The sequence below is a fragment of the Mus caroli genome, chromosome 9, assembly GCF_900094665.2.
Source record: "Mus caroli chromosome 9, CAROLI_EIJ_v1.1, whole genome shotgun sequence".
Classification (NCBI taxonomy): domain Eukaryota; kingdom Metazoa; phylum Chordata; class Mammalia; order Rodentia; family Muridae; genus Mus; species Mus caroli.
In genome coordinates this window covers 68757198-68778247 of record NC_034578.1, presented here as the reverse complement: position 1 = coordinate 68778247, position 21050 = coordinate 68757198, and the positions used below count along the sequence as shown (strand labels likewise).

Below are 21050 nucleotides of genomic sequence, written 5' to 3'. Positions count from 1 at the left end.
GGTGGTGGCGGTGGAGGTGGTGGCGGTGGAGGTGGTGGTGGTGGAGGTGGTGGTGGTGGTGGCGGTATGGTAGGTATTAGGAGAGGTGTGCATGGTGTTTCAGAGGATGCCAAGAAGGAAATTGTTTATTTGATTAGCATTCTTTGTGATCACTATTTTTGGGTATCATCTAATTCTCAGATAAAGTACATTTTAATATTTTCCCTATGTTGTAATGGGGACATTGACACCCAGAGAAACGTAGTGTTTCTCTGCAGTGAGTGTATCAGGTCCAGAGAGCTCCCCATTTTGTGTTCTCTGTGGATGACTGCCCTGTGCTCTCTGTTTCACTCACCATTGACACCCAAACCAGACCAGGGCCTGTGTCTACAAGTCATTTTCTCTCAAGTGGGACTGTGCTAGAAGTGGCTGGGTGTTGCGGCCGGCCAGCAGCTCGCAACGAACGGTTCAACTGAGATGGCAACTCAGACTAAAAAGAGAGGAACTAGACAGGGAGGAAGAAGAAACGGAGCAAAGACAGTTTCATTCTGATCAAAGCTCAATTTTACTTGTTCCGACACTCAGTTATAAAGGAAGGGGGAAGGGGACCCGATTCCCGCCAAATAACTCGGGGTCCAGTAGCAGGATGAGTACGTGTGTAGCTCCAAACAGCAAAGCGGCACCGTCCAGCAGTGGGCGTGGCAGAACGAATGAGCAGGAAACTCCACCCCTGAGTAAGCAGGTTCCAGGCTGGGGGAGAGGAGACTATAGCTGGGGGCTCTCCATTGTATTGGAAATGGGCATCTTCATCTCTGTCAGAATGCAGTGCTGGACCGGGGTCGTCTTATGCTAGCCTGATCCTTCAGAGCTTCCCCAGCTTTTCTGTGGACTCCTTCAAGGAATAAATCTCTGTGGTGTTCTGTTGTTAGCTCTGTGCCTACTCCAGGAGGGTTTGACATTGGCAACCAAAGAGCCAGGGTTGAGCATCATTGAATCAGCCAGCCAGGTTGATTTTGGCATTTCCCTTGCTAGTGTCATGGCCCGGCTCCTGAGACTCAAACTGTTGTTGTACATTCTTCAAAACTATTAGATGAGCGCCACCTTGTGGATGAAAAGAGCACTGTCATTATGGGTGACCATTTCTTCTACACAGCATTGGTTGTTACCAAATGAGTATGATTTTGTTCTTGGATTTTGTGCCTGCTAGTTGCTTAGAGACCATTAATTTAGTTTTTATTTTAAAACGTTAAACCTCTCTTAAGACAGTGCTGATACAAGAATGCTTAGCTACTTAAATGACTGTCAAGTGGCTTTGACCACAGCCCACCTAATGACACGTCCATCCATCCAAATATGTTAATATATAATACAAAAACATCACAGTGCTTGTTCATACTTTATTGTGTGTGTTCTATGTAGTTAAAATAGTAGTCCACACCTAATCAATTGACTTTATAACCTAACAGTGAACTGCTTACAAAGGAAAAACACTCTCTTTTTATAACATGGAAAATTGAAGTCTAGAGAGAGGTGGGGTTTGCCCCTCTTTGCTTTGGGATGGGCCTGTGCGCTCTGTTTTCTGGCCTCCTTGAGCGAGGCATGCACATGGTATGCAAACCTGTATGCAGGCATGTGTTCTCTATCATTGCCAGAGCTATCCAATATCATTTCAATTCCTTGCCATTCCTACTGCCCAAGGGACCTTCACACACGCTCTCCTTCTAGTTACGCCTCAAGGAGGAAGAGTTGCGGGACTACCAGCGAGCTGAGGAGGAAGCTCTCACAAAACGGCAGCTTCTGGAGCAGTCGCTGAAGAACCTGGAGTATGAGCTGGAGGCCAAGAGCCACCTTAAGGATGACCGCAGCCGACTCATCAAGCAGATGGAGGTGTGTGGGTACACGCTGGAGCCAGGCTGTGGGCACCCGGGCTGGAGCCAGGCTGAGGAGAACACGTCTGGGCCACCAGGGGGATATAGGAAGCCTTGGACTTTTACTCTTTCTAGCTTGATGTAATCAAGACCCTTTCTTTGGAGTGGGGGGCAGCTTATCATGTTGTAGAGAGTTAAGTGGGAAGGATTTGATCTGTGATTTAGACTAATGGCTTCATTGCTTTGAAAAGGATATAAGTTATTCCCCAAAGAAATTATCTGATGGTGCTGTGTCCCTTCAGTAATGGTTCCCCTACAAAGGCTCCAAGACTGCCAACTGTCCAGTGAGGGTCCACACTGTGCCGTAGTCCCCAAACCACCCTACACATTGGGGACCACTGACCAAACCACATAGTCCAGTCTCATTCCTGGCCCATCTTCCTGAGTGTGTATGTATCATTGCCAGAGCTATCAGCAAACTGTGGTCCAATTCATTGCCATTTCCCAGTCCCAAGATAGTCTGTTTGCAACTGCCCAAAGCAGTTACCAGCTGGGGGTGAGTATTTACAAGCCTAATACTCAACACTTGAGACAAACCCACACAAAGAAATACCAGGACTTCTGAGATGACAGGAAAACCTGAATTGCTAAAGAGGAATAATTTGTGAGAGTGGAATGACCCTAAACCAGAAACACACATGTGTTCTGCTCTCAGGAGAGTAACAGAGAGACTGAGAAAAGCTCAAACTCAGGGGGAGACGTTAGCATTGTCAGGATTTTGATAAAAGACGGGCCTGGTGCTCAAGGCCAGCAAAGAAGGCTTAAATTCAAAAATCAATGAATTCCTCATTCAGCTTTGTATATAAGCAGAAATAGCTCTTAAAACCTCCAGGGTGCTTCGCAGTTTGTATTAGGAGTGAAGTTGGAACTGGTGGAGATTTTATGAGATAGGCCTCTCTCAGACCAGAGAAAACTGATGGCAGTTTTATTGCTTTGTTTATGGGGTTGCCATATATTTTTTAGTATCTTACTCCTGATCTTTTTAGGGAGTCATTTTTGGATAAGCTAAGGTCAACCTAGTTAACTAGAAATGGATCATTCTAGGGCCTAGACAACCTGGTCAAAGGCAACTGGATGAGCTAAGGAGATGGCTCATTGTAAAATATAAGCCATATAAACCCGAGGACCTCTGTTCAGACCCCTAGCACGCATGCAAAACAGAGATCATGCCAGTGGGCATCTGTAATCCCAGTGCCAGAGAGGCAGAGATAGGAGGGTCCCTGGGGCTGGCCAGGTCATTCCTAGACAGAGAGTGAGTGAGGAAGACACCAGGCACGCATGTGCACACACACAAACGTCAAGTGGAAACCAATCAAGTAGCGAACAAAGACCCTTGGTATGATAGGCCCTGGCTTAGACCTCAGATATTGTCTGGACAGTATGGATTGGGAGCAGGAAAAAGAGCCTAAGTGATTTGGGGCTCTGGAGATGGCTCAGCAGTTAAGAGCACACACTACTCTTATAGAGGACCCAAGTTCAGTTCCACCTGGTGGGCAGCTCAGAGTTTCCTGCAAATTCCAACTCCAGGAGATCCAATGAGCGCCCTCTTCTGGCCTCTGCTGGCACCTGCACTCACATGCACATTCCCTCACCCAGATGCCTAACTAAAAGGAAAGAAATGGATCTTTAAAGATAAGTGATTTGAACTGAAATCAGATTGCGTTGGCAGATTATCTCCTTCGAGGCCACAATATTCAGACTAACAAGGTATTTCCTTTGGGTCACTGAAGGTCTTGAAGTAGTGGTGCAGCCAAACACCACTGCAGGCGGCGTTTCTGCACTTTTGTTCTTCAGTTCTGGCCTCAGGGCTCCTGCCATCATGGAAGGCATCTGAGAGGAGTTGCTCTCAGAGGTGGCAGGGCCGTGCTGTTATGACTTGTGCCTTTTCCATTCCTTCACTGAGACATAGCTAATGCTCAGGTCTCAGGTGCTCCCCACAGGAACAGTTTCTGTAAATCCAGCTGTAGGTGGTTGAAGTTCTGTAGATATTTTGCAATTTCTGGGTATTCTGCATGGATGGGCAACTTCAAGTAGCAGCTGGCCATGCCCTGAGTAGTTTCTGGGACTTTCTACTCCTAAGGGAGAGCTTTTGGGTTTCTTTAGTTTTTTTTTTTTGTTGTTGTTGTTTGTTTAGATTTATTATGTATATAGCATTCTGCCTGCGTATATGTCTGCAGGCCAGAAGAGGGCACCAGGTCTCACTATAGATGGTTTGAACTCAGGACCTCTGGAAGAACAGTGCTTTTAACCTCTGAGCCATCTCTCCAGCCCTCTTACTGTGTATATGTGCATGTGTGTGGAGGATAGAAGACACTTTGTAGAGTCAGCTCTCCATCTTCACGTGGGTCCTGGAGCCTGAACTCTAGCCTCCGTCTTCACAATAAGTATTTTTACCTGGTCAGCCATCTCAGTGGTCCTCCCGGGAGGCTTTGCTCACCACTTGATATAGTTGTTCATTCACAGACATTTCATCAGTCACACAAAGAGCTTCATTTCTGTTGTTTACAAAGCTACCCATGGTTGTCAGTCGATTCTGGCAACTTATAGTTTATACTTACACACACAGGTCTTGGTTTTTAAAAAGCATCTGTCAGGGCGAGAGAGATGGCTCCGTGGTTAAGAATGAGCGGCTGCTCTTCCAGAGGATCCATAGGGTGGCATACCTGTAACTCCAGACCAAGGAAATCTGCCGCCCTCTTCTGGCTTCCATAGGCACTGCACACATGTGGTGCACAGACATGCATGCAGACAAAACACTTGTATACATTGTTTTAGAAATACACATTTCAGAAAGCGCCCATGACCAGGTTTACCCAGACCTATGAAATCTACTGGAGACAGAAGAAACCCAGGCTCAAGTCCCCCCAGCACTCTGAGTGGAGGGAACCTCTTTCTCATTCATAAAACTACTTTGAAGTGTTTCTCTCTTAACTTCCAGTGATATTTAATAGAGTCCAGAGGGACAGGCTGTCATTACTCTGTGATGGTGAATTTACCAGAATTGGCCCCCACTGTCCTGTGCAATCCAGTGTGGGCTTGCGGGTGTCCACTGCTGAGTTCACGGGCACTGTAGAGAGGAGGCAGGTCAATAGCATGTGTCTGCGCTCACAGGAGTGAGCCCTTGAGTGTGAGGTATTTGTAGGCATGTCCAGGATGGCTTCCCACCCTATATGTTGACTTTAGTAGGGGCTGGTTTAAGACACATACTAACATATCCTTAGTGGGTTTGTTTCGCTCATCAGGACTTAGGGTAGCGCTTTTCTCCTTTCGTTTATTTTCTGCATGCCCAGTTATATCACAAAAGCAACAAAACATGTTTTTAAAATACCTGCTTTGGACACTATAAGAAATGATACGTATAAAGGCTGGGGGTGTTGCTCAGCTAGTAGAACACTGGCCTAGCAAGCGTGAAGCTCTGGGTTCAGTCTCAAGCACTGAAGACACTGGCTCGATCTTGTGATGCCAGCACTTGGGAGGTGCAGGAAGATCAGAGGTTCAAGGTGACTGTGGACTACATAGCAGGTTTGAGGCTACTCTGGGGTACGTGAGACCTTTTAGGAAGGAGGAAAGGGAAGGAGAGAGGAAAAGAGATAGATGCCTTATGTTCCCAAGCCCTAACAATACTCAGCTCTCATTTGCTCTTGGGGTTTCTTCTGTCCATGAGCACCCCATGCTCCTAACGCAGGTCAGTCTAACTTAAGTAACAGTTCGTGTTTTCCTTTCTCAGGACAAGGTGTCCCAATTGGAGATTGAATTGGAAGAAGAAAGAACCAACGCTGACTTGCTGTCAGAGAGGATCACGTGGAGCAGGGAACAGGTACGAGGAGGTGGTTGGAGGTTGAGTGCGTGCGTGGTACTGTGGGGAAAGGAAGCATGCAAGGCTGAGGACTCAGAGCAAGGAGGAGACAGTCTTCCTCACGGAGCACAAGGAGAGATTCTGTAGTATTTGCCATTGTAAGCCATAGGGAGGGAAGGGATCAGAAGCATGAGGGAATTTCCTAGAGCGGAGGCAGGAAGCGATGTGTTAGCTGCAGTAGGCCAAGAGCTTAGCGTCATCTGTTCAACTCAGGGTGACTAGGCTGGAGGTTTGGGACTGCAGGGTTGTCATCACTACGCTGGCAGTCCCTGCTCAGAGCTGAAGATGAAGGTCACTGGCTCCTTTGTCACCCCTGCTTCTGATGTATACAGGTTTCCTTGGGAAGTGAGAGCAGGGACTTTAAGCCAGGCTACTGGGCTCTGGTTCTGTGTTAGTTCCCAAGCTGTACTTGTGGTGGGGTAGCATTCAGAAGCCCAGGGAGCAGAGAGAGATTTTCCAGAATGCCAGGACACAGATGGACAGCTCAACCTTGACATTGGCTCTCCAAAGTTCTTACTGTGTTTTCTAAGTTCTCTTACTGGACTCAGAGCTGTTTTGTTAGGAGTTCCTGCCAGGTTGGCTAAGCAGCCGTGTTACTCCAGGGCATTCCAAGGTCTGCTAAGCATGCATAATGAGAGACATGCCGGTGGATTTGTTTTGTCCATGTTCCCTGTGATATAAGCACAGTGGGAGAAATGGTAAGAACTGTCACTTTATTAATAGTCCAGGCAGTTAAAACCAGTTTCCAGTTCCATCACGTATACACAAGAGAAAACACAGCCATGCTGAACCAGAACACAGTACCTCCACTGGGTCAGCCACTGGCCCAGAACTGTGGGGTATCTGGTCCCACAGTGCCTTTGGCCTTTTCCTCTCACTGAGCATTCATTCGAGTCATGGGATGCGACTGCTCGCCTCAGTGGTCAATGCTGAAAATTTTCCACTGAGCCAAACACTTGAGGTTCATGCTGGAGGAGATAAAGACTCTGGCCTGGGGATGCTGTGAAGGGCACTCACAGGCAGTCCCAGGCCTGCTCCTCAGCTGCCTCCCATGGAGCTCTGGGAAATTCCCAGAACAATTAAGTCTGGAGATGTCGCTCAGTTTGTAGGGTACCTGCCCATCACACACAGAGTCCTGGGTTCAATCCCTGGCACTGCATAAACTGGCATGGTACTGCATGGCTGTGATCCTAAGAAGTGAATGCAAGAGGATCAGAAGTTCAAGGCCATCCATCCTTGGCTAAATAGTGAGTTCTAGGCCAGCCTGAGACCCTTTCCCACAAATAAACAAAAGCTATTTATGTAGAAGGGTCTGAAGGTGTCCCCTCTCCCAACCTGCCACCACTAGCTCTATTATCCATTATTCATTATCTATTAGCCATTGTCGTCTTGCCATTTCTGGGAGGTAGAGAAATTAAAGTAGGTACATGCTTGCTGTAAATGGAGAAATTGAAAATCAAGTTCAAATTGATATAGAAACTGATGAGAAACAAAACCAAAATTCCAAGATCGACTGATGCTCCTCCCTCCCTCCCTCCCTCCCTCCCTTCCTTCCTTCCTTCCTTCCTTCCTTCCTTCCTTCCTTCCTTCCTTCCTTCCATGGTTTTTGATGATAGGTCTTGCTATGAAGCCCATACTAGCCTCAACCTCTCTATCCTCCTGCCTCAGCCTCTGAGTGCTGGAGTTACAGGTGTGTGCTACTACAGCTGGTGAGTGACCCCTGTGGATGGAGGTCTCTGACCTCTTCTGGCCCTCGATGCCTCCTGATTAGAGAGAGAGATTTGAGGGGAAAGTCCCACTTCACCAACAATCCTTTATCTCAAAGTCTGACTTTCTGCCTTTAAAATTAAAGGGCATGTAGAGAGGGCTTTGGGGACAGACAGACAGGCCTGGCCAGTGGGAACTGTCCAAGGCCATGTACCTGTGACACCCTGTCACATCACAGCAAGAAGAGTCCTGTGGCAGGTAGTTCTTAGAAGCTGAACCCCTTTTTCCTCTCATCAGTTTTCACCAACTGACACCCTAACAAAGGCAGAGACTAAAGGACAGAAAGCGGCACAGGTCACCTTGAATCCTATGAACCGTGGACTCCCAGCAAGTGCAGCTGGGCACTGAGAAGAGAAAGCACGGGGAAAGAATTTAAAACAAAAACAGAAACAGCTCTTGCTTTCTTTTAAAAGTAAAGTTTTCTGTTCTCTATTTAAGACTGAGCATTTCTAAGTTCTGAGTCCTTGCTTCTCCCCATGTATCCAGTCTTTCCCCTCGTCCCAGCGTTATGTCTTAGGTAAGCAGGCCAAACAAAAGGGTTCTGGCAATCTTAGCCAAAGGGTAAGCCCTCTGACAGGACCTTGGGTCTGGCAAGGATGTCAAGGTTAAATCTGCAGAATTGTGTAATGGATGAAAGATTTGAGACCCAGAGCCATGAAGGACTTTAAGCAGAGTCCTGTGGCAGGTAGTTCTAGAGGTGAGCTTAGGCTTCCCCTTCCAAAGATGGTGTTTTAGCTACCAGAGCCTGGAAAATATAGCAAATATGACTTTGTGCATGGCAGAGTGGTAAAGCTTCAGAATTCCAATGTGATGTTAGGCCAGCATGAGGAGAGGAACTAGATTTAACAAGTAGAAAACTAACAATAAAATGCACAGGTGCTAAGTACCAAGAACAGGACTCCCGCCCAGGAGGGAAAGGCCACACTGGGCCTTAGAGGGAAGGGCTCTTAGAGGAATCTTGGCCCAGTGTCAGCTTTGAAGAAAAAGATGTAACAGAGTGGGAGTGGCATCTGAGCCAGAGCAGATTGGCTGGTAAGCACCGGATGCTGAGAAGCAATGAATGCTCACATACTTCTGGTTTTCATGAGCAAAGCAGAGGAGCCAGGATTGGAGGGGATGACTAAGGCTCTGAATGGCTGTGTCCTGACTGCATGAGGAGCTGTGGGGAGCCGTGGGAGGTTATTCAGCACAACAGGGAAGCGTATGCAGTGTTCTAGATGGTCAATTTAAGAAAGAGCTGGGGTAAAGAAGGGAGGCCCCAGAAGGCCTTCACTGTGCTCCTCAGAGATCACTCTGTTCTGTGCCCCTGGCTTCTCTCGTTATTCTTGTGTTTATTCAGTACGTGCTAGCCCCGTATTTACTGAGTCTCAGGGATTTTCTTCCATACATAATCAGGATAGTAGATAAATTCAGAGAATTCTAATCAAGATAAATGTTTTTTTTGTTTTTTGTTTTTTTTTTTTTTACCACTGGTTTTCAAACATGTCTGATGTTGAGAAAGAATAGACTTGACTTGGCCTAATGCCATATTTATAAAGGTGAGGAGTGTCTTGTCTATTTTCTCATACACAGAACAGAGAACTTGTAAGCTGAAGGAAGATTCACTGAGGCACTGCTTTATTGGCTTTGGATCTCTTTAAATCCCGGGAAAACCTTTTTTCCTTTCTTTCTACAAAAACTTTCTCTGCTAAGAGCCAGTAGGACAGACCTTGCTTCTCAGGTGGCTGAGGCAGGAGGATTGTAATTTCATGGCCTCCAGAGATGGCGCTGGAGGCCCCGGGTTCAATTCCCAGTGCCATGAAAACAAACTAAACATTTCCGTCTATGACTACTGCCAACTACACTGAGGATTTTCCAGCGCTGGCCCCTTGCATGCTTTCTTGGCCACTTTTGGGGCTTGGAAGGTACAGGCATGGCCTACAGTTGCATAGCTTGTAAGAGGTAGAGTCACATTATGACCCTACACATACATTATATTCTAAAGATCTTCAAGTTAAGAGTAAGGTTACATGGGTAGGGGATGTGGCTCAGTTAGCAGAGCGATTGCTTAGTGTGCACAGAGCCCTGAATTCATTCCCCAGCACCTCATAATATGGATATAGTGGCATACACTTGTCCTCCCTGCATGGATGAGAGGCGAGGGCAAGAAGAGTTCATGGCCATCCTTGGTTCATCATCATCATCATCATCAGTATTCCTATTATTAACACTTACAGTACACAGGGCTGCATTTACCTTCGCCTCTTCTGACTCTCAGCATGTGGAAAGGGGTCAAACAGAAAGAGCGCTAGCCTGAGTTTGAAACATGCTGGGTAGGCTGGTATCTTGGCTCAGTGGGCATCACTGTGCATACCATTGCTGGTAGCTGAATGCGCACAGCAAGGTTGGGCTTGCTTACAGGCAGCCCCCTCAGCCTTGAGAGCCAGGGTGATACAGCACGGTGGTAAGTTGACTCATCCCACCCAGACAGCTGGCAGCGGGCAAATACTGACTTCAAACTTTGGGAAGCGTCACCATCTTCCCAGGGACTAGCAAGCCTGCCTTGTTGCCTTGGAAACTGCCAGACAGATCCCAGGGGGTAAAGCTTGAGGCATGAACAGTTACTTTCAGAAACTGCTCCTTTGTGGCTGGCTCACACCTGCTCCTCTGTACCTGGGGACATAGGAACCAGTAATTGAGACTCTAAATAGCCCCTTTTCAGGAGGAAAGTGACAGACCAAAGTGGGGCTTCCTCTTTCAGTTAAAGTGACGCCAGGCTCAGAACTGCCTCTTAGTGTGTGAGCTACTCAAAGCCCACTGTGTAAGCTGGCTGGTGATAATTCTTAGAATGCCCAGGAGTGATGGCCTGCCAATCTCATCACAGCCTATTGATAAACCCAGGCCAGGAGGCTGTTATTATTAGCAACCATAAATACCTCTGGCTTTTCATTAACCCGAAAGGCTGCAGCTTCTAAACCTGAGAGCTAACTTGGGTCACTGGTATCCTACAGGCTGCTAGAATCAGATCTGCTGCTTCCTACCAATACGTTCCCTGTGAGTTAGCATCCATTCAGTCCAGCTGTGCTCCTGACTGTTTTAATTTGACCACAGAGCTTTGATTCAGACTGTTTAATAGAGTTGAAGGGTAAACAGCATGTAAAACACTGAGCTCACATGAGGTATTTCTCCGGCCTCACTTCCCTGGGTCCAAGGAAGGATCAGAACGTGAGACCTGTGTGCTGAGCTGAGCCTCAGAAGCAAGGACTCCCTGGTGCTTGCCAGGATTTGTGCTGAAATCATTCTTCTTTGGGACCTTAACTATAACACCGTGTGGAATTCCTTGAGGCTCCACAAGGTGGATTTATTTTAGAGCATAATGATGGTTTTTAGAAGCATGGAGGGGAAGCTATTGTGTTTTCCAAAAGACGCAGAAACACAGCCTGCCTGGCTACTGTCACTGTTGGGTTTTTATGGCTGCCTCCTATTCCTTCCTGTTTTCCTGATTTATTGTACACTTCCAAGTTAAGAGCCCTCTTTTGAGAGGTTGTGGTGGGGTATGAAATGTTACGATGTTTTTGCTGTTGTTGCTGTTTTTCTGTTTTCCTGGAGCTCTCCAGGGAGGGCTTGAACCTGAAGAGACCCTCAGAGATGTCTCTTGCTTAGAGTTCTGCCACAGGGGAGGTCTGTTTTCTGGTAGAGGCTATAAGCTGCATGGTCTAAGCTCTGGGACCTTGCCCTGTGACTGTGGCAGTCCTCCATGCCCCAGGGCTATCTCCACTTAACCCTCCTGTAGACTTTTTCTTTGGAGCTCTACAGAATTCCCCACTAACACTCTGCTTCCTGTAAGGTTTTTCCATAGTCAAGCATCAAACCTCCTGAGTCTGTGGTTCCACTGAGAAATGGCTGGGGGTGGGGGGACTGAGGGCTTTTTGTCAGAAGCCCTGGGGTAAAATCCCCAGGCTGCTTCCATTCGGATCTGATCTAGGCTCTATTCTGACCCTCCCAACATAAAAACAGGGTGATATCACCTGTGTGGGAGTTTCCAGAAGGATTAGCAGGCTCAGACTGCTCATGGCTGAAGCAGGGCTGTCCCTACTACCCAGCTGTGGGGGGAGGCTATACTCCACTTTGTGTGCATTTTAATACTTCTGTTGTCGTCAACTTGATTTCTCTACTAGTCTACATCCCTCCACTTTGGGGGACCAATTTTTCTTCTCTGTAGGATAGGGCAGGATCCTCTGGCTTCCTTGGAAGTCTCCTTGAACAGCATCCTATAGGATGGGGCAGTAACCAAAACATCCTGTTCCAGGCAACTGAAAGGGCCCTTATGGGCTACTTTGCTCAAGTACAAATGAACCTGCAGGCCCTGCTCTGCGAGCAAGGTCTATGGGGGAGGAGGAGCTGGGCCAGGCAACTTGTCTGTGGAGTTTCTTCCCACCATGGAAGGTGTGCACAGTGTCAAGTGCATACTGCCCTAAGCAGTATGGCTTCCCCTAGGAGGCCTGAGCAGGCTGTGAGTCCGCATTCATTACCAGCAGTCACAGGAGTAAGACCATCGCCCTTTCAGCGGCATGTGATTCTCAGGGCTCTGGGGCAAGTGGGAGGAAGTAGCTGGTGGTGTGTCCCATGCTCTCTGCTTGTCCCTTAAATCGTTGGCATTTTTCCTTGCTCTGTACAAGTATGGCCTAAGGGAACTAGACTTGGATGTTTGGGTTTTGCATCTTAATATTTGAATACCCTTATAGGGTACACTGTGATCCTATAACACACGTGTACAGTGTGTAATTTTCTAGTTAGGGAACTAAATATTTCCATCTTTTCAACAACTAACAACTTTTAGTGTAATGCAATTCTTTGATAATTTCATACATGTACACACTGTATTTCACTCCTAACTTCACAGTTTCCCTGTTTAATTTTTTTCTGAGAAAATTTCATATATTTTGATCATATTCTTTCCCCTCCCTCAACTCTTCCCACATGCCTGATTCACCCAACTCAATATCCTCTCGTTTAAGGGGAAAAACAGAACAAAACACAGAGTCCATCTCTCCTGGGCCAAGTACTCCTGGGCCCTGGGTCTTCTCTGGTGTATGATCAATATACCAGTTATCAGCCATTAAAGAAACTGATTTTTTTTTCCCTCATCCAATAGTGATTAGGTGCCAATAGCTCCTTAGTGAGGGCTAGAATTTCATGCCCACTTCCCCTCCTGCATGCTGGGATTCTGTCTGAGCTTGTGCAGGTCTCGTACATGATGTCACAGTCTCTGCACTCCTATGTATATCTGCCCTGTGTTGTGTCTGGAAAACACGATTTCCTTGAAGTCATTCACCACCTCTAGTCTGACAACCTTTCTACCGCATTACCAAGTCTCTTATTCTGTGTGCATCGACCAGTTGTGGCTTTCTGTCTGCCTCTGCCTCCTGAGTGCTGGGATTCAAGTTGTGCACCATCATGCCTGGCGTTATATCATTAAGCATATAAACTAATGGATTTCATAATATTTCACACATGTATATGACATGCTTTGATCATCTTCAGTCCCCTATCATATCCTGCCCCTACTCCTTCCTCTTCCTTTAAATCCTCCTCCTGCTTTCATGTTTTATTTATATAATTATTAAGTGTGTATATACAGGAGTCCATTTAATATTGCATGTATGTGCATGCTTTTAGGGCTGGCCATTGGTTGCTCCATGTTTCTTAATAACACGATCATCTTTTCCCAGCTTTCCACTGTTATTCACTATGTCGCTACCAGTGAAGTCAGTTTCTTGTAGGCAGAGTTCAGTTGGAATTTTATTTCTCCCATCTGGCTAATCTGTCTTTTGATTGATACATTTATCATATTCACATTTGAGGTTGATATCAGTAAATAATGTTCTCATCTGTCAACTGCACTCTGCTTGTTTTATATGTATTCTTTCCTGTCTCCTTTATTGTTTATTTTTGTGATTTATCTTCCTCATTCGTGTGTGTTAGATTCCTTCTCTTTTCTCTATCTGTTCTCCTGCTGGGTTTTATAGATATATGTGTTTTCAGAATGGTAGTTACCATCTTTTCATTTCTAGTGTCTTTCTTGTAGAGCTGATCTGGTGCTGTTTATCTGGGAAACACTTTATTTTTCTTTCATTTATTAAGACTAATGTGGGTATAGTATTGGGTGTCATTGTTATTTCTTTTGGTTTTTTAATATAGTATCTACCCTGTAAGGTTTCTGTTGAGAACTCTGTTCTAAGTTTAGTGGGTCTTCGCTTATAGGTGGCCTGACATATTCTTCTACTTTTATGATTCTGTCTTTGTCTTATACCTGTGACATGTTGACTATAATAACCCTAGTGATGATCTGTTTTGAGTGAATCTAGTTGAGGTACTTTGAGCATCTCAAATCTCTTCAGATTGGGAAATAGGTTTGCTTGTTATGGTCTAGCCTGTGGTAATATCTTCATCTTTGTGCTGTGGTTGACTTCAACGGTTCCTGAAGTGGCTATAAGACTGTGCAGCACATGTGGGCTTGCAGAGCTGCACAGAGGCTGGGAGCTAGGGCCTGAGCAGCTCAGATTCTATGGTGCAGATATAGAAAGCACTGTTCCTAACTTTTTCAGATCAGGTACAGGTGACAATAAATCTTGTGGTACTAGTAACCTATGGTCCCTGAACCATAGGACATGGAGACCCAATAGGTCTTCATCCCTGGAACCTACAGATGAGTATGGAAAGAGAACAACTCAATATATATTGGCAGAGTTAGCTACAGTGACTGCTGTTATTTTTAGTTAACTATCACTATACTTGCCAATGGATCAAGGGCATCTAAGAAAAAGATCTTCTACTCAAGAGAAGCAGTATGGTGGGTACCTGTCTTCATGAAAACCTGATTTTCTGTTGGATCCATGCCAGTACAAAGAGTATGAGGACCAAGTTTCAGCCCCTTTTGCTCTGCTTGTTGTAGATGGAGCAGATGAGGAGTGAGCTTCTTCAGGAGAAAGCTGCCAAGCAAGACTTAGAGTGTGACAAGATTTCCCTAGAGAGACAGGTGAGGACAGCCAGTTCCTTGAGTTCCTGGCTCCTGTTATTCTCCTATGGGAATGTGGCGGGGGGCCCTACCCCAGGGTCAGTATGTGGGGCACTGAGGTGAGCGGTAGGATGAGGCTCATGCTCAACCACAGCGTCAGCTCTTCTCAGAGGCTCAGGTTCACTGCTGATGGCGCAGGTCACTTTCATGAGTGGACAGAAGGCTCCAGTTCATGGAGACTCCTAATTGACAAGGTGGCTCACTGAGAAACTGGCCCCGTATGTCCGCAGTAGGGTGCAACATTTAAGGTAGCCTCAGCAGTCGAGGAAGATATTTATACAATATTTAGAAGTGGTTGACTATAGCCAGTGGTGGGGAAGCCATCAGCATGGGAGGGCACAGTTCCAGTGTAAAGGGGACAGAAAGTAATCACAGCATTACTGAGTTGGATAAGTCAAATCAGTTCTTTCAGACTATTCATGTCAGTCTGCCACTGAAACGCACCGGTAGAGGGGCTTCTGCCTCTTCCCTCCATGCTCAGGAGACTCCACACACGCCAGCCCTTTCACCCAGGCTCAGAAGGCAACAACTTAGAGTTTCTTTCTTTGATCTTATAAGACCTGAGTTCAAAGGTGTTCCTTGGAACAGCCTCTGGAATCCCCTGGTGCCAATTCCTCACTCTACCTAGTATGCTTCTGCCCAAGGAGCACACCCTAACCCAACCAAGCCTCTCAAAGGCCCCCTCTCTGATTCCAGAACAAAGACTTAAAGAGCCGGATTATCCACCTGGAAGGTTCCTACAGGTCCAGCAAGGAGGGCCTGGTGGTGCAGATGGAGGCCAGGATTGCAGAGCTGGAGGACCGGCTGGAGAATGAGGAGAGGTAGGCCCAGCCTGGAGTGCGGCAGGGGGCCAGGTAGGCTCTGGTCATTCAGTAGGCCTGGTGGGTTGGAGGCTCTCCCCCGATCCCGATTGACCCCCATGGAAGGTAGAGTCAATCCCAGCCTCACCATCATCTCCATTTCTCAGATAAGAACAGTGAGCTCCACCAAGGTAAGCTGTTGAGTTTGGGCCAGGTTAGAGGCAGGGATCTGCCTTGGCCCTGAGGGCAGGTATATTCAAACAGAAGGCGCCAACTACCTACCTGGAGTGGAGAGGTCCTTCCACAGTGGGTAGAAAAGATGTGAGACTTCTTCCCAACAAAATGATTTTTGAGCTAACCACGTAGTCCCAGCCTGAGCACACACACACACACCCCGAACCTTCCTTGGAGGTTCCTGGAGTATAGGTACATGGTTTCAGTCAGATTTCTAAGCCTGGCTGGTGTAGACCCCAAATACCAGCAGTGTGTGATTCTTTGCTTCAAACGTTAAGCTCAGCAGCAGGAGAATTTAGGGAACTTCTGAGTTCTGGTCCTGCAGCCTTGGGAGAGTCTTGCCCTTCTTGGGGTTCCAGGTTCCCTCCTGTGACACCAGCAGCCCTTTCTTCCTGTGTAGCTGTTTTTCTCCGACCCTGAGCTGACCAGGCAGCTATGGCTGGAGTGTCCCATCTCCTCCTTCCAGCCTGCGCTCCCTGGAGTGTTGAGACTTAGAGGAATTAGAGGGTGTGTTCTGTGCTGCTTTCTCTACTCCCAGGGATCGGGCCAACCTGCAGCTCAACAACCGAAGGCTGGAGCGGAAGGTGAAGGAGCTGGTGATGCAGGTGGATGATGAGCATCTGTCACTGACGGACCAGAAGGACCAGGTGAGAGCGCCTCTGCCTTCTCTCTCAGATGAGAGTCTGTGTCCCAAACCGGGATGCGCGGGGTGCGTATGCAGCGTCCCCTGTTCCACTCACCCTACAGATGTTCTTGCTTTTTCTGTGAGGCGGGGTTGCCTGGGAAGTAGGCGGGCCCCTGGCATCTCCTGCTCTGGCTTCTCCAGCTCAGCTGGACATCGAGCTAACACTCAAGCTCCATCTTTCCTCCTGCAGCTGAGCTTGCGCCTGAAAGCCATGAAGCGCCAGGTGGAGGAGGCCGAAGAGGAGATCGACCGACTGGAAAGTTCTAAGAAGAAGCTGCAGAGGGAGCTGGAGGAGCAGATAGGGGTGAATGAGCAGCTGCAGGGGCAGCTCAACTCTATGAAGAAGGGCTTAAGGTGGGTAGAGGTGGTGGCCCACCGAGGTCCATAGCTAATGGGGTCATCCTGTTCTTGAGGTGAAAGTGGCTGTGCCTACTTGCATCACCCTACCTGTTCAATAAGGCCTCACATAAGGCATCCTCATACCAGTGTTAGGCAGAGCTTGAGGCACAGAGAGGGTCAGAGTATCCCCACTACCATGGAGGAACATCTCCTATCTGACGGGAGAGTGGAGTTCTCATTGATACCTTTCTAAGAATGAGGATCTTCCAAGCTGCTCTGAGGAAAGCTGAAGGGTAGGGCTAGAGAAGGGTTTTCCCTACTCCAGGACCAGTGTGGGGGGTATTGAGGTGAGGGTTGAGTGTGGGTTTGTGCCCACCCAGAGCCTTTTGTGGAGGCTGCCTGTGCCTGGGGTTCGATGCCTACTGCTTCTGGTAGCTCTCATAAGCCAACTCTCATAAGCTCCACTCACATGTCTGCGGCTCACTGAGAATCCTACCACATGGGACTGAGAACTTGTCCCAAGCTCAGCAGTATGCTACAACAGTGGGACTCGGTGGGCAAAAGATGATGTTCTGATAAACTATTAAGACATGATTGTGTGAGGATGTGGCTCAGTTGGTAGAGCGCCTGTCTCACACGCAGACACTCCCTTAAGGGTTCCATCCCTTAGCAGCCCATAAACTAGGTGTGTGACCTATGATCTCAGTACTTAGGAGGCAGAGGCAAGAGGATCCAAACCTCAAGGCCGTTTTTGGCCACATAGTTAGCTTGAGGCCAGCATGGACAAGCTATATAAGACCCTGTCTTAGAAGGAAAAAAAAAAGTTTTTGATCCATAGTGAATCAGAAGCACCCTGACCAGCAGCCATAGTAGAGTTAGGCGGAGGGAGGAGTTAGTTTTACTCTTGGTAGCTCACCCCACCAACAGGAATAGCAGGCAGTTTGTACCTGTTGCTAAGACAAATGTCTGGTGCTGGCAAATTCATGCATATAGATGCAGCAGTGGGGTCGGGGGCAGGAGCCCAACATCCTTTCCTCCATCTCCATATCAGAGACAAGGCCTAGCCAGGGTCCAGGAACAGCTCCTTTGTGTTTCCGCAGGCTTAAGACACTGTCTAGCAAAGTACTGGATGACTCGGACGACGATGACCTCAGCAGTGATGCGGGAAGCCTCTACGAAGCCCCACTGAGCTATGCCTTTCCCAAAGACAGCACTATCGCCAGCCAGATCTGAGTCTGCTTCCAGGCCTGTTGATCCTGACAGGACTCTGCAGTCATCTAGACAGAGCAGGAGGCACTAAATGGGGCTTGTGAATGGAGTCAGACCCACAGTTACCACCTCACATTCTGCCTGGGGCCTCTGCGTGGTTGAGTGACCTTGGATCTTAGATAGGGAGCTATTGAAGTTTCAGATGACCTAACTGGGACATTTGGGGGTAAGACAAAGCCCCATTGTGCACTGCTGTCTGCCATCACTCCTTCTCCTGCCCCGGGAAAGGTTCCAGTGCCAGCTGTAATGATATAGGGACACATAGGGATGAAATGATGTATAGACTGAACCAGACCTTCTCAAGGACCACTGTTCTCCTTAAGGATGCTCCAGAGCCTTTGGAGTATGGCATCTTGGTAAAGTTCACATACTGATCTTGATTATCTTTTAAAATATGAAGCTACCAGATCTCAAGTATTAAGAAGCTGGAGGCAAAGGAGGGAGAGTGAAGGCTACTCTGGAAACCAGAGGGGGTCAGACAGTGGGAATCGATAATTGGTTTGTATGGGAAACCAGCTCATTGATGGTTGGGGAAGGACACTTAGGCTGAGTCTGAGGCCTTGGTTGTTTATTTTATCTGAACCATGCAAAGAGCAGTCCCTACTCCCCACTGCTTTCAAGCAAGCAGAATGGGAGACAGATGAGATTTTTTAACAAGTGCTGTGCTTCCCGAAGGACAAGAGCGCTGTTGTTGTGTCTCCTTAGCCCTTTTCCTCCATGGCAGACCTCCAAGCGAAGCTCACTCAGGCCTGGAATTGGAGGAATAGGAGGGGCCTCGAGTCGAGGCCTATGGGCTTAGGTATGAGGGTAAGGAGGGAGGCATCCAGGAAGTTCATGGGGCAGGGATGAGTAAGTGGGTATGGGGCTGATGTAAGAAGGAATACAGAGACGTTCTTGAAAGCTGGGGGATGTGCAAGAAGGGCAGGGAGTGGGGGTTGAGCTGGAGTTTGGAATGATGGGAAAAGGGATTGGGAGTGCTTGCCATCTGAAGGGATTTTTTGGGAACAGGTGTCAGGAAGGGATGAGGTCCAAGGGCAAGCACATGATGCCAAGGTAGTTTGGGGAGGATGCTGGGCATCCCTGCATATCTCCTGGCCTACCCATGTCTCCTCATAACTGTGACAGTCACCTATGAAAGAGCCTTGCGAGTTGCCTATGTGTAAGGCAGAGGTGACAGGACACTGGAGCAGAGTCCTCAGGCTTCCTGATATGGGGACTCCTGGGGACCAGGTTACCATAAGGTCCTGTCCACAGCAGGTCAGAGTTCACACAACTAGATTCAGAGAAGGGGTCTGAAGGATGAGCATTTGCTGCCAGAGAACCAAGCCCTATTACACATCCCGAGAGCCACCGTCTCCCTCAACATAGCTGGGCACAGCCCTCGCCTGTCTCCTCACTGGGTATGGAGAGACTTCTGCTTTCAGCCATTCTTCCATGTAACAAACATGTACTATCTATCATCCATCAAAATGTGTCAGGCACAGACTTGGGCACTGGAAACACAGTAAATAGAAGTAAAAATGTTGAGCCGGAGATGTGGCTCAGCTGGGGCAATGTGTGCCTGGCGTGCAGGAAGCCCTGTGTTTAACCCCCAACTCTATAAACCGGGTGTGGTGTGGTGTGCCTGTGATCTCAACACTCAGGAAGTGGCAATCCAGAGTTCAAAGTCAGCCTTGGATGCATATGCAGGTCTTGGCCAAGCTGGGTTATAGGAGACCCCCTCTCAAAAAAACCAACCAACCCTGCCCTCCTGTAACCATCCAGGAGAGTATGGTGCAGTCTGAACCTCTCTATACTCAGCCTCGGAGAACCTCTGTCCTCTTGGGAATGTGATAGCCTGCGATTGGTTGGCTGGTTCCCCAGAACACACAGGAATTCCTTAGCTCCTAGAATCTTCTCATGTCATCATTCAATATTTGTACTCAGCCTAGAAATGTCTTAGCCTGCTCATCCCAGAGATTTAGGTGACAAAAATCAAGACCCCGAGGAAGGGTGTTTGTTTTGGGGTTTGACAAAATTAGCCAGCCCTTATTCCAGTCAGTTCTTTCTGGTAGCCATGGGGCTAACTAACTACATGAAGGAAGATAGCTCGTGGAAGGGAGAGCAGAGGCCACCACTGGAAACTTGTGGAGTCCCTCACCCCATTCCCCCCTCTCCACACACACCAGAGGAGGCTAGACAAGATGAGGGCATGTCTCCTGTGCTGTAATGGAGTGGGCAGCGAGCCGGTGTGTGCAGTATAGTCAGCGAGTGATGCGACACTGGACTGAGGTTTAGGACGAGGTTTGTAAGTCCCAGGCTCATCTCTTCCCTGTGATCCTGACAGGTACATCCTGGGACAAGGTGGAGATTAGGACTCCAGGTCCTCCTCAGCTCAAACCTGTTGAGCATTCCTTGGTCTTCTTATATATACATGTTTTTCTGTTTATTCCTTTAAGAACTAATCCTGCTCAAGAGCGTTTTCTTTAGCTAGCTTAAAAATATCTCCTGTAAAGACATACATGTTGCCAAATGCAATGTTGAGAAGACAATCACTGTATGGCTTTTATAAATTTGTTTTTCCTGCTCTGGAGTGTCATTCCACCATGACAGTTGGAATATTCTGGTGGGTCTTTTAGTAGGGATTGGTCACTATGCGTTGTCATGGGGAAGAGACATTTTTATCACAGCTACCTCCATGAGAATGACTTCATGGATAAAGCAAGATTTCCTTTCAATAAACTCACTTGACAGGAATCCTGGCTCTTGTTTTATTTTCTATCTTTTGAGTTCTGTCCAGTTTGGATGTTGTGTTACTGTGCAAGCATGAGGACCCATTCAATCCCCAGAACCCACATACAAGAGGCAAGTGTGGTGGTCCGTTCCTGTAATTCCTGGGGAGTTGGAGACAGGGATTTGGGGAGCTTGGTGGCCTGCCAGTTATGTGGAATTAGTGAGGTACAAGCAAAAAAGAAAGCACCAATGTATATGCCGGGAGCTACAGGGGTTGCCCAGGGCCACTCTGAGAGACTATGGGGTGGTCAGCAGTGAATGCTGATGAAATGTTAGCCATGGCCTTGATGTGCTGAGTTCCAGCTGGTTTATTCCAGAAAATCACAAAGGGAAGTTACTCCAGCCTGACAACTGAGAATAAAGT

The 21050-nt window shown here is 47.6% G+C and overlaps 1 protein-coding gene across 3 annotated transcripts in view; it reads left to right on the top strand.

Annotated features, from left to right (window-relative positions):
- Cgnl1 (cingulin like 1) overlaps positions 1–20650 on the top strand; it is a 156533-nt gene extending 135883 nt beyond the window's left edge. For all 3 annotated transcript variants that reach the window (XM_021171400.2, XM_029481707.1, XM_029481708.1), the window contains exons 13-19: positions 1705–1866; positions 5635–5724; positions 14465–14548; positions 15284–15408; positions 16160–16268; positions 16497–16660; positions 17746–20650. In XM_021171400.2, coding sequence (XP_021027059.1) covers positions 1705–1866; positions 5635–5724; positions 14465–14548; positions 15284–15408; positions 16160–16268; positions 16497–16660; positions 17746–17878 — 867 coding nt within the window. In that variant the 3' untranslated portion in view covers positions 17879–20650. The remainder of the gene's footprint in view (positions 1–1704; positions 1867–5634; positions 5725–14464; positions 14549–15283; positions 15409–16159; positions 16269–16496; positions 16661–17745) is intronic.
- Positions 20651–21050: the final 400 nt, after the last annotated feature.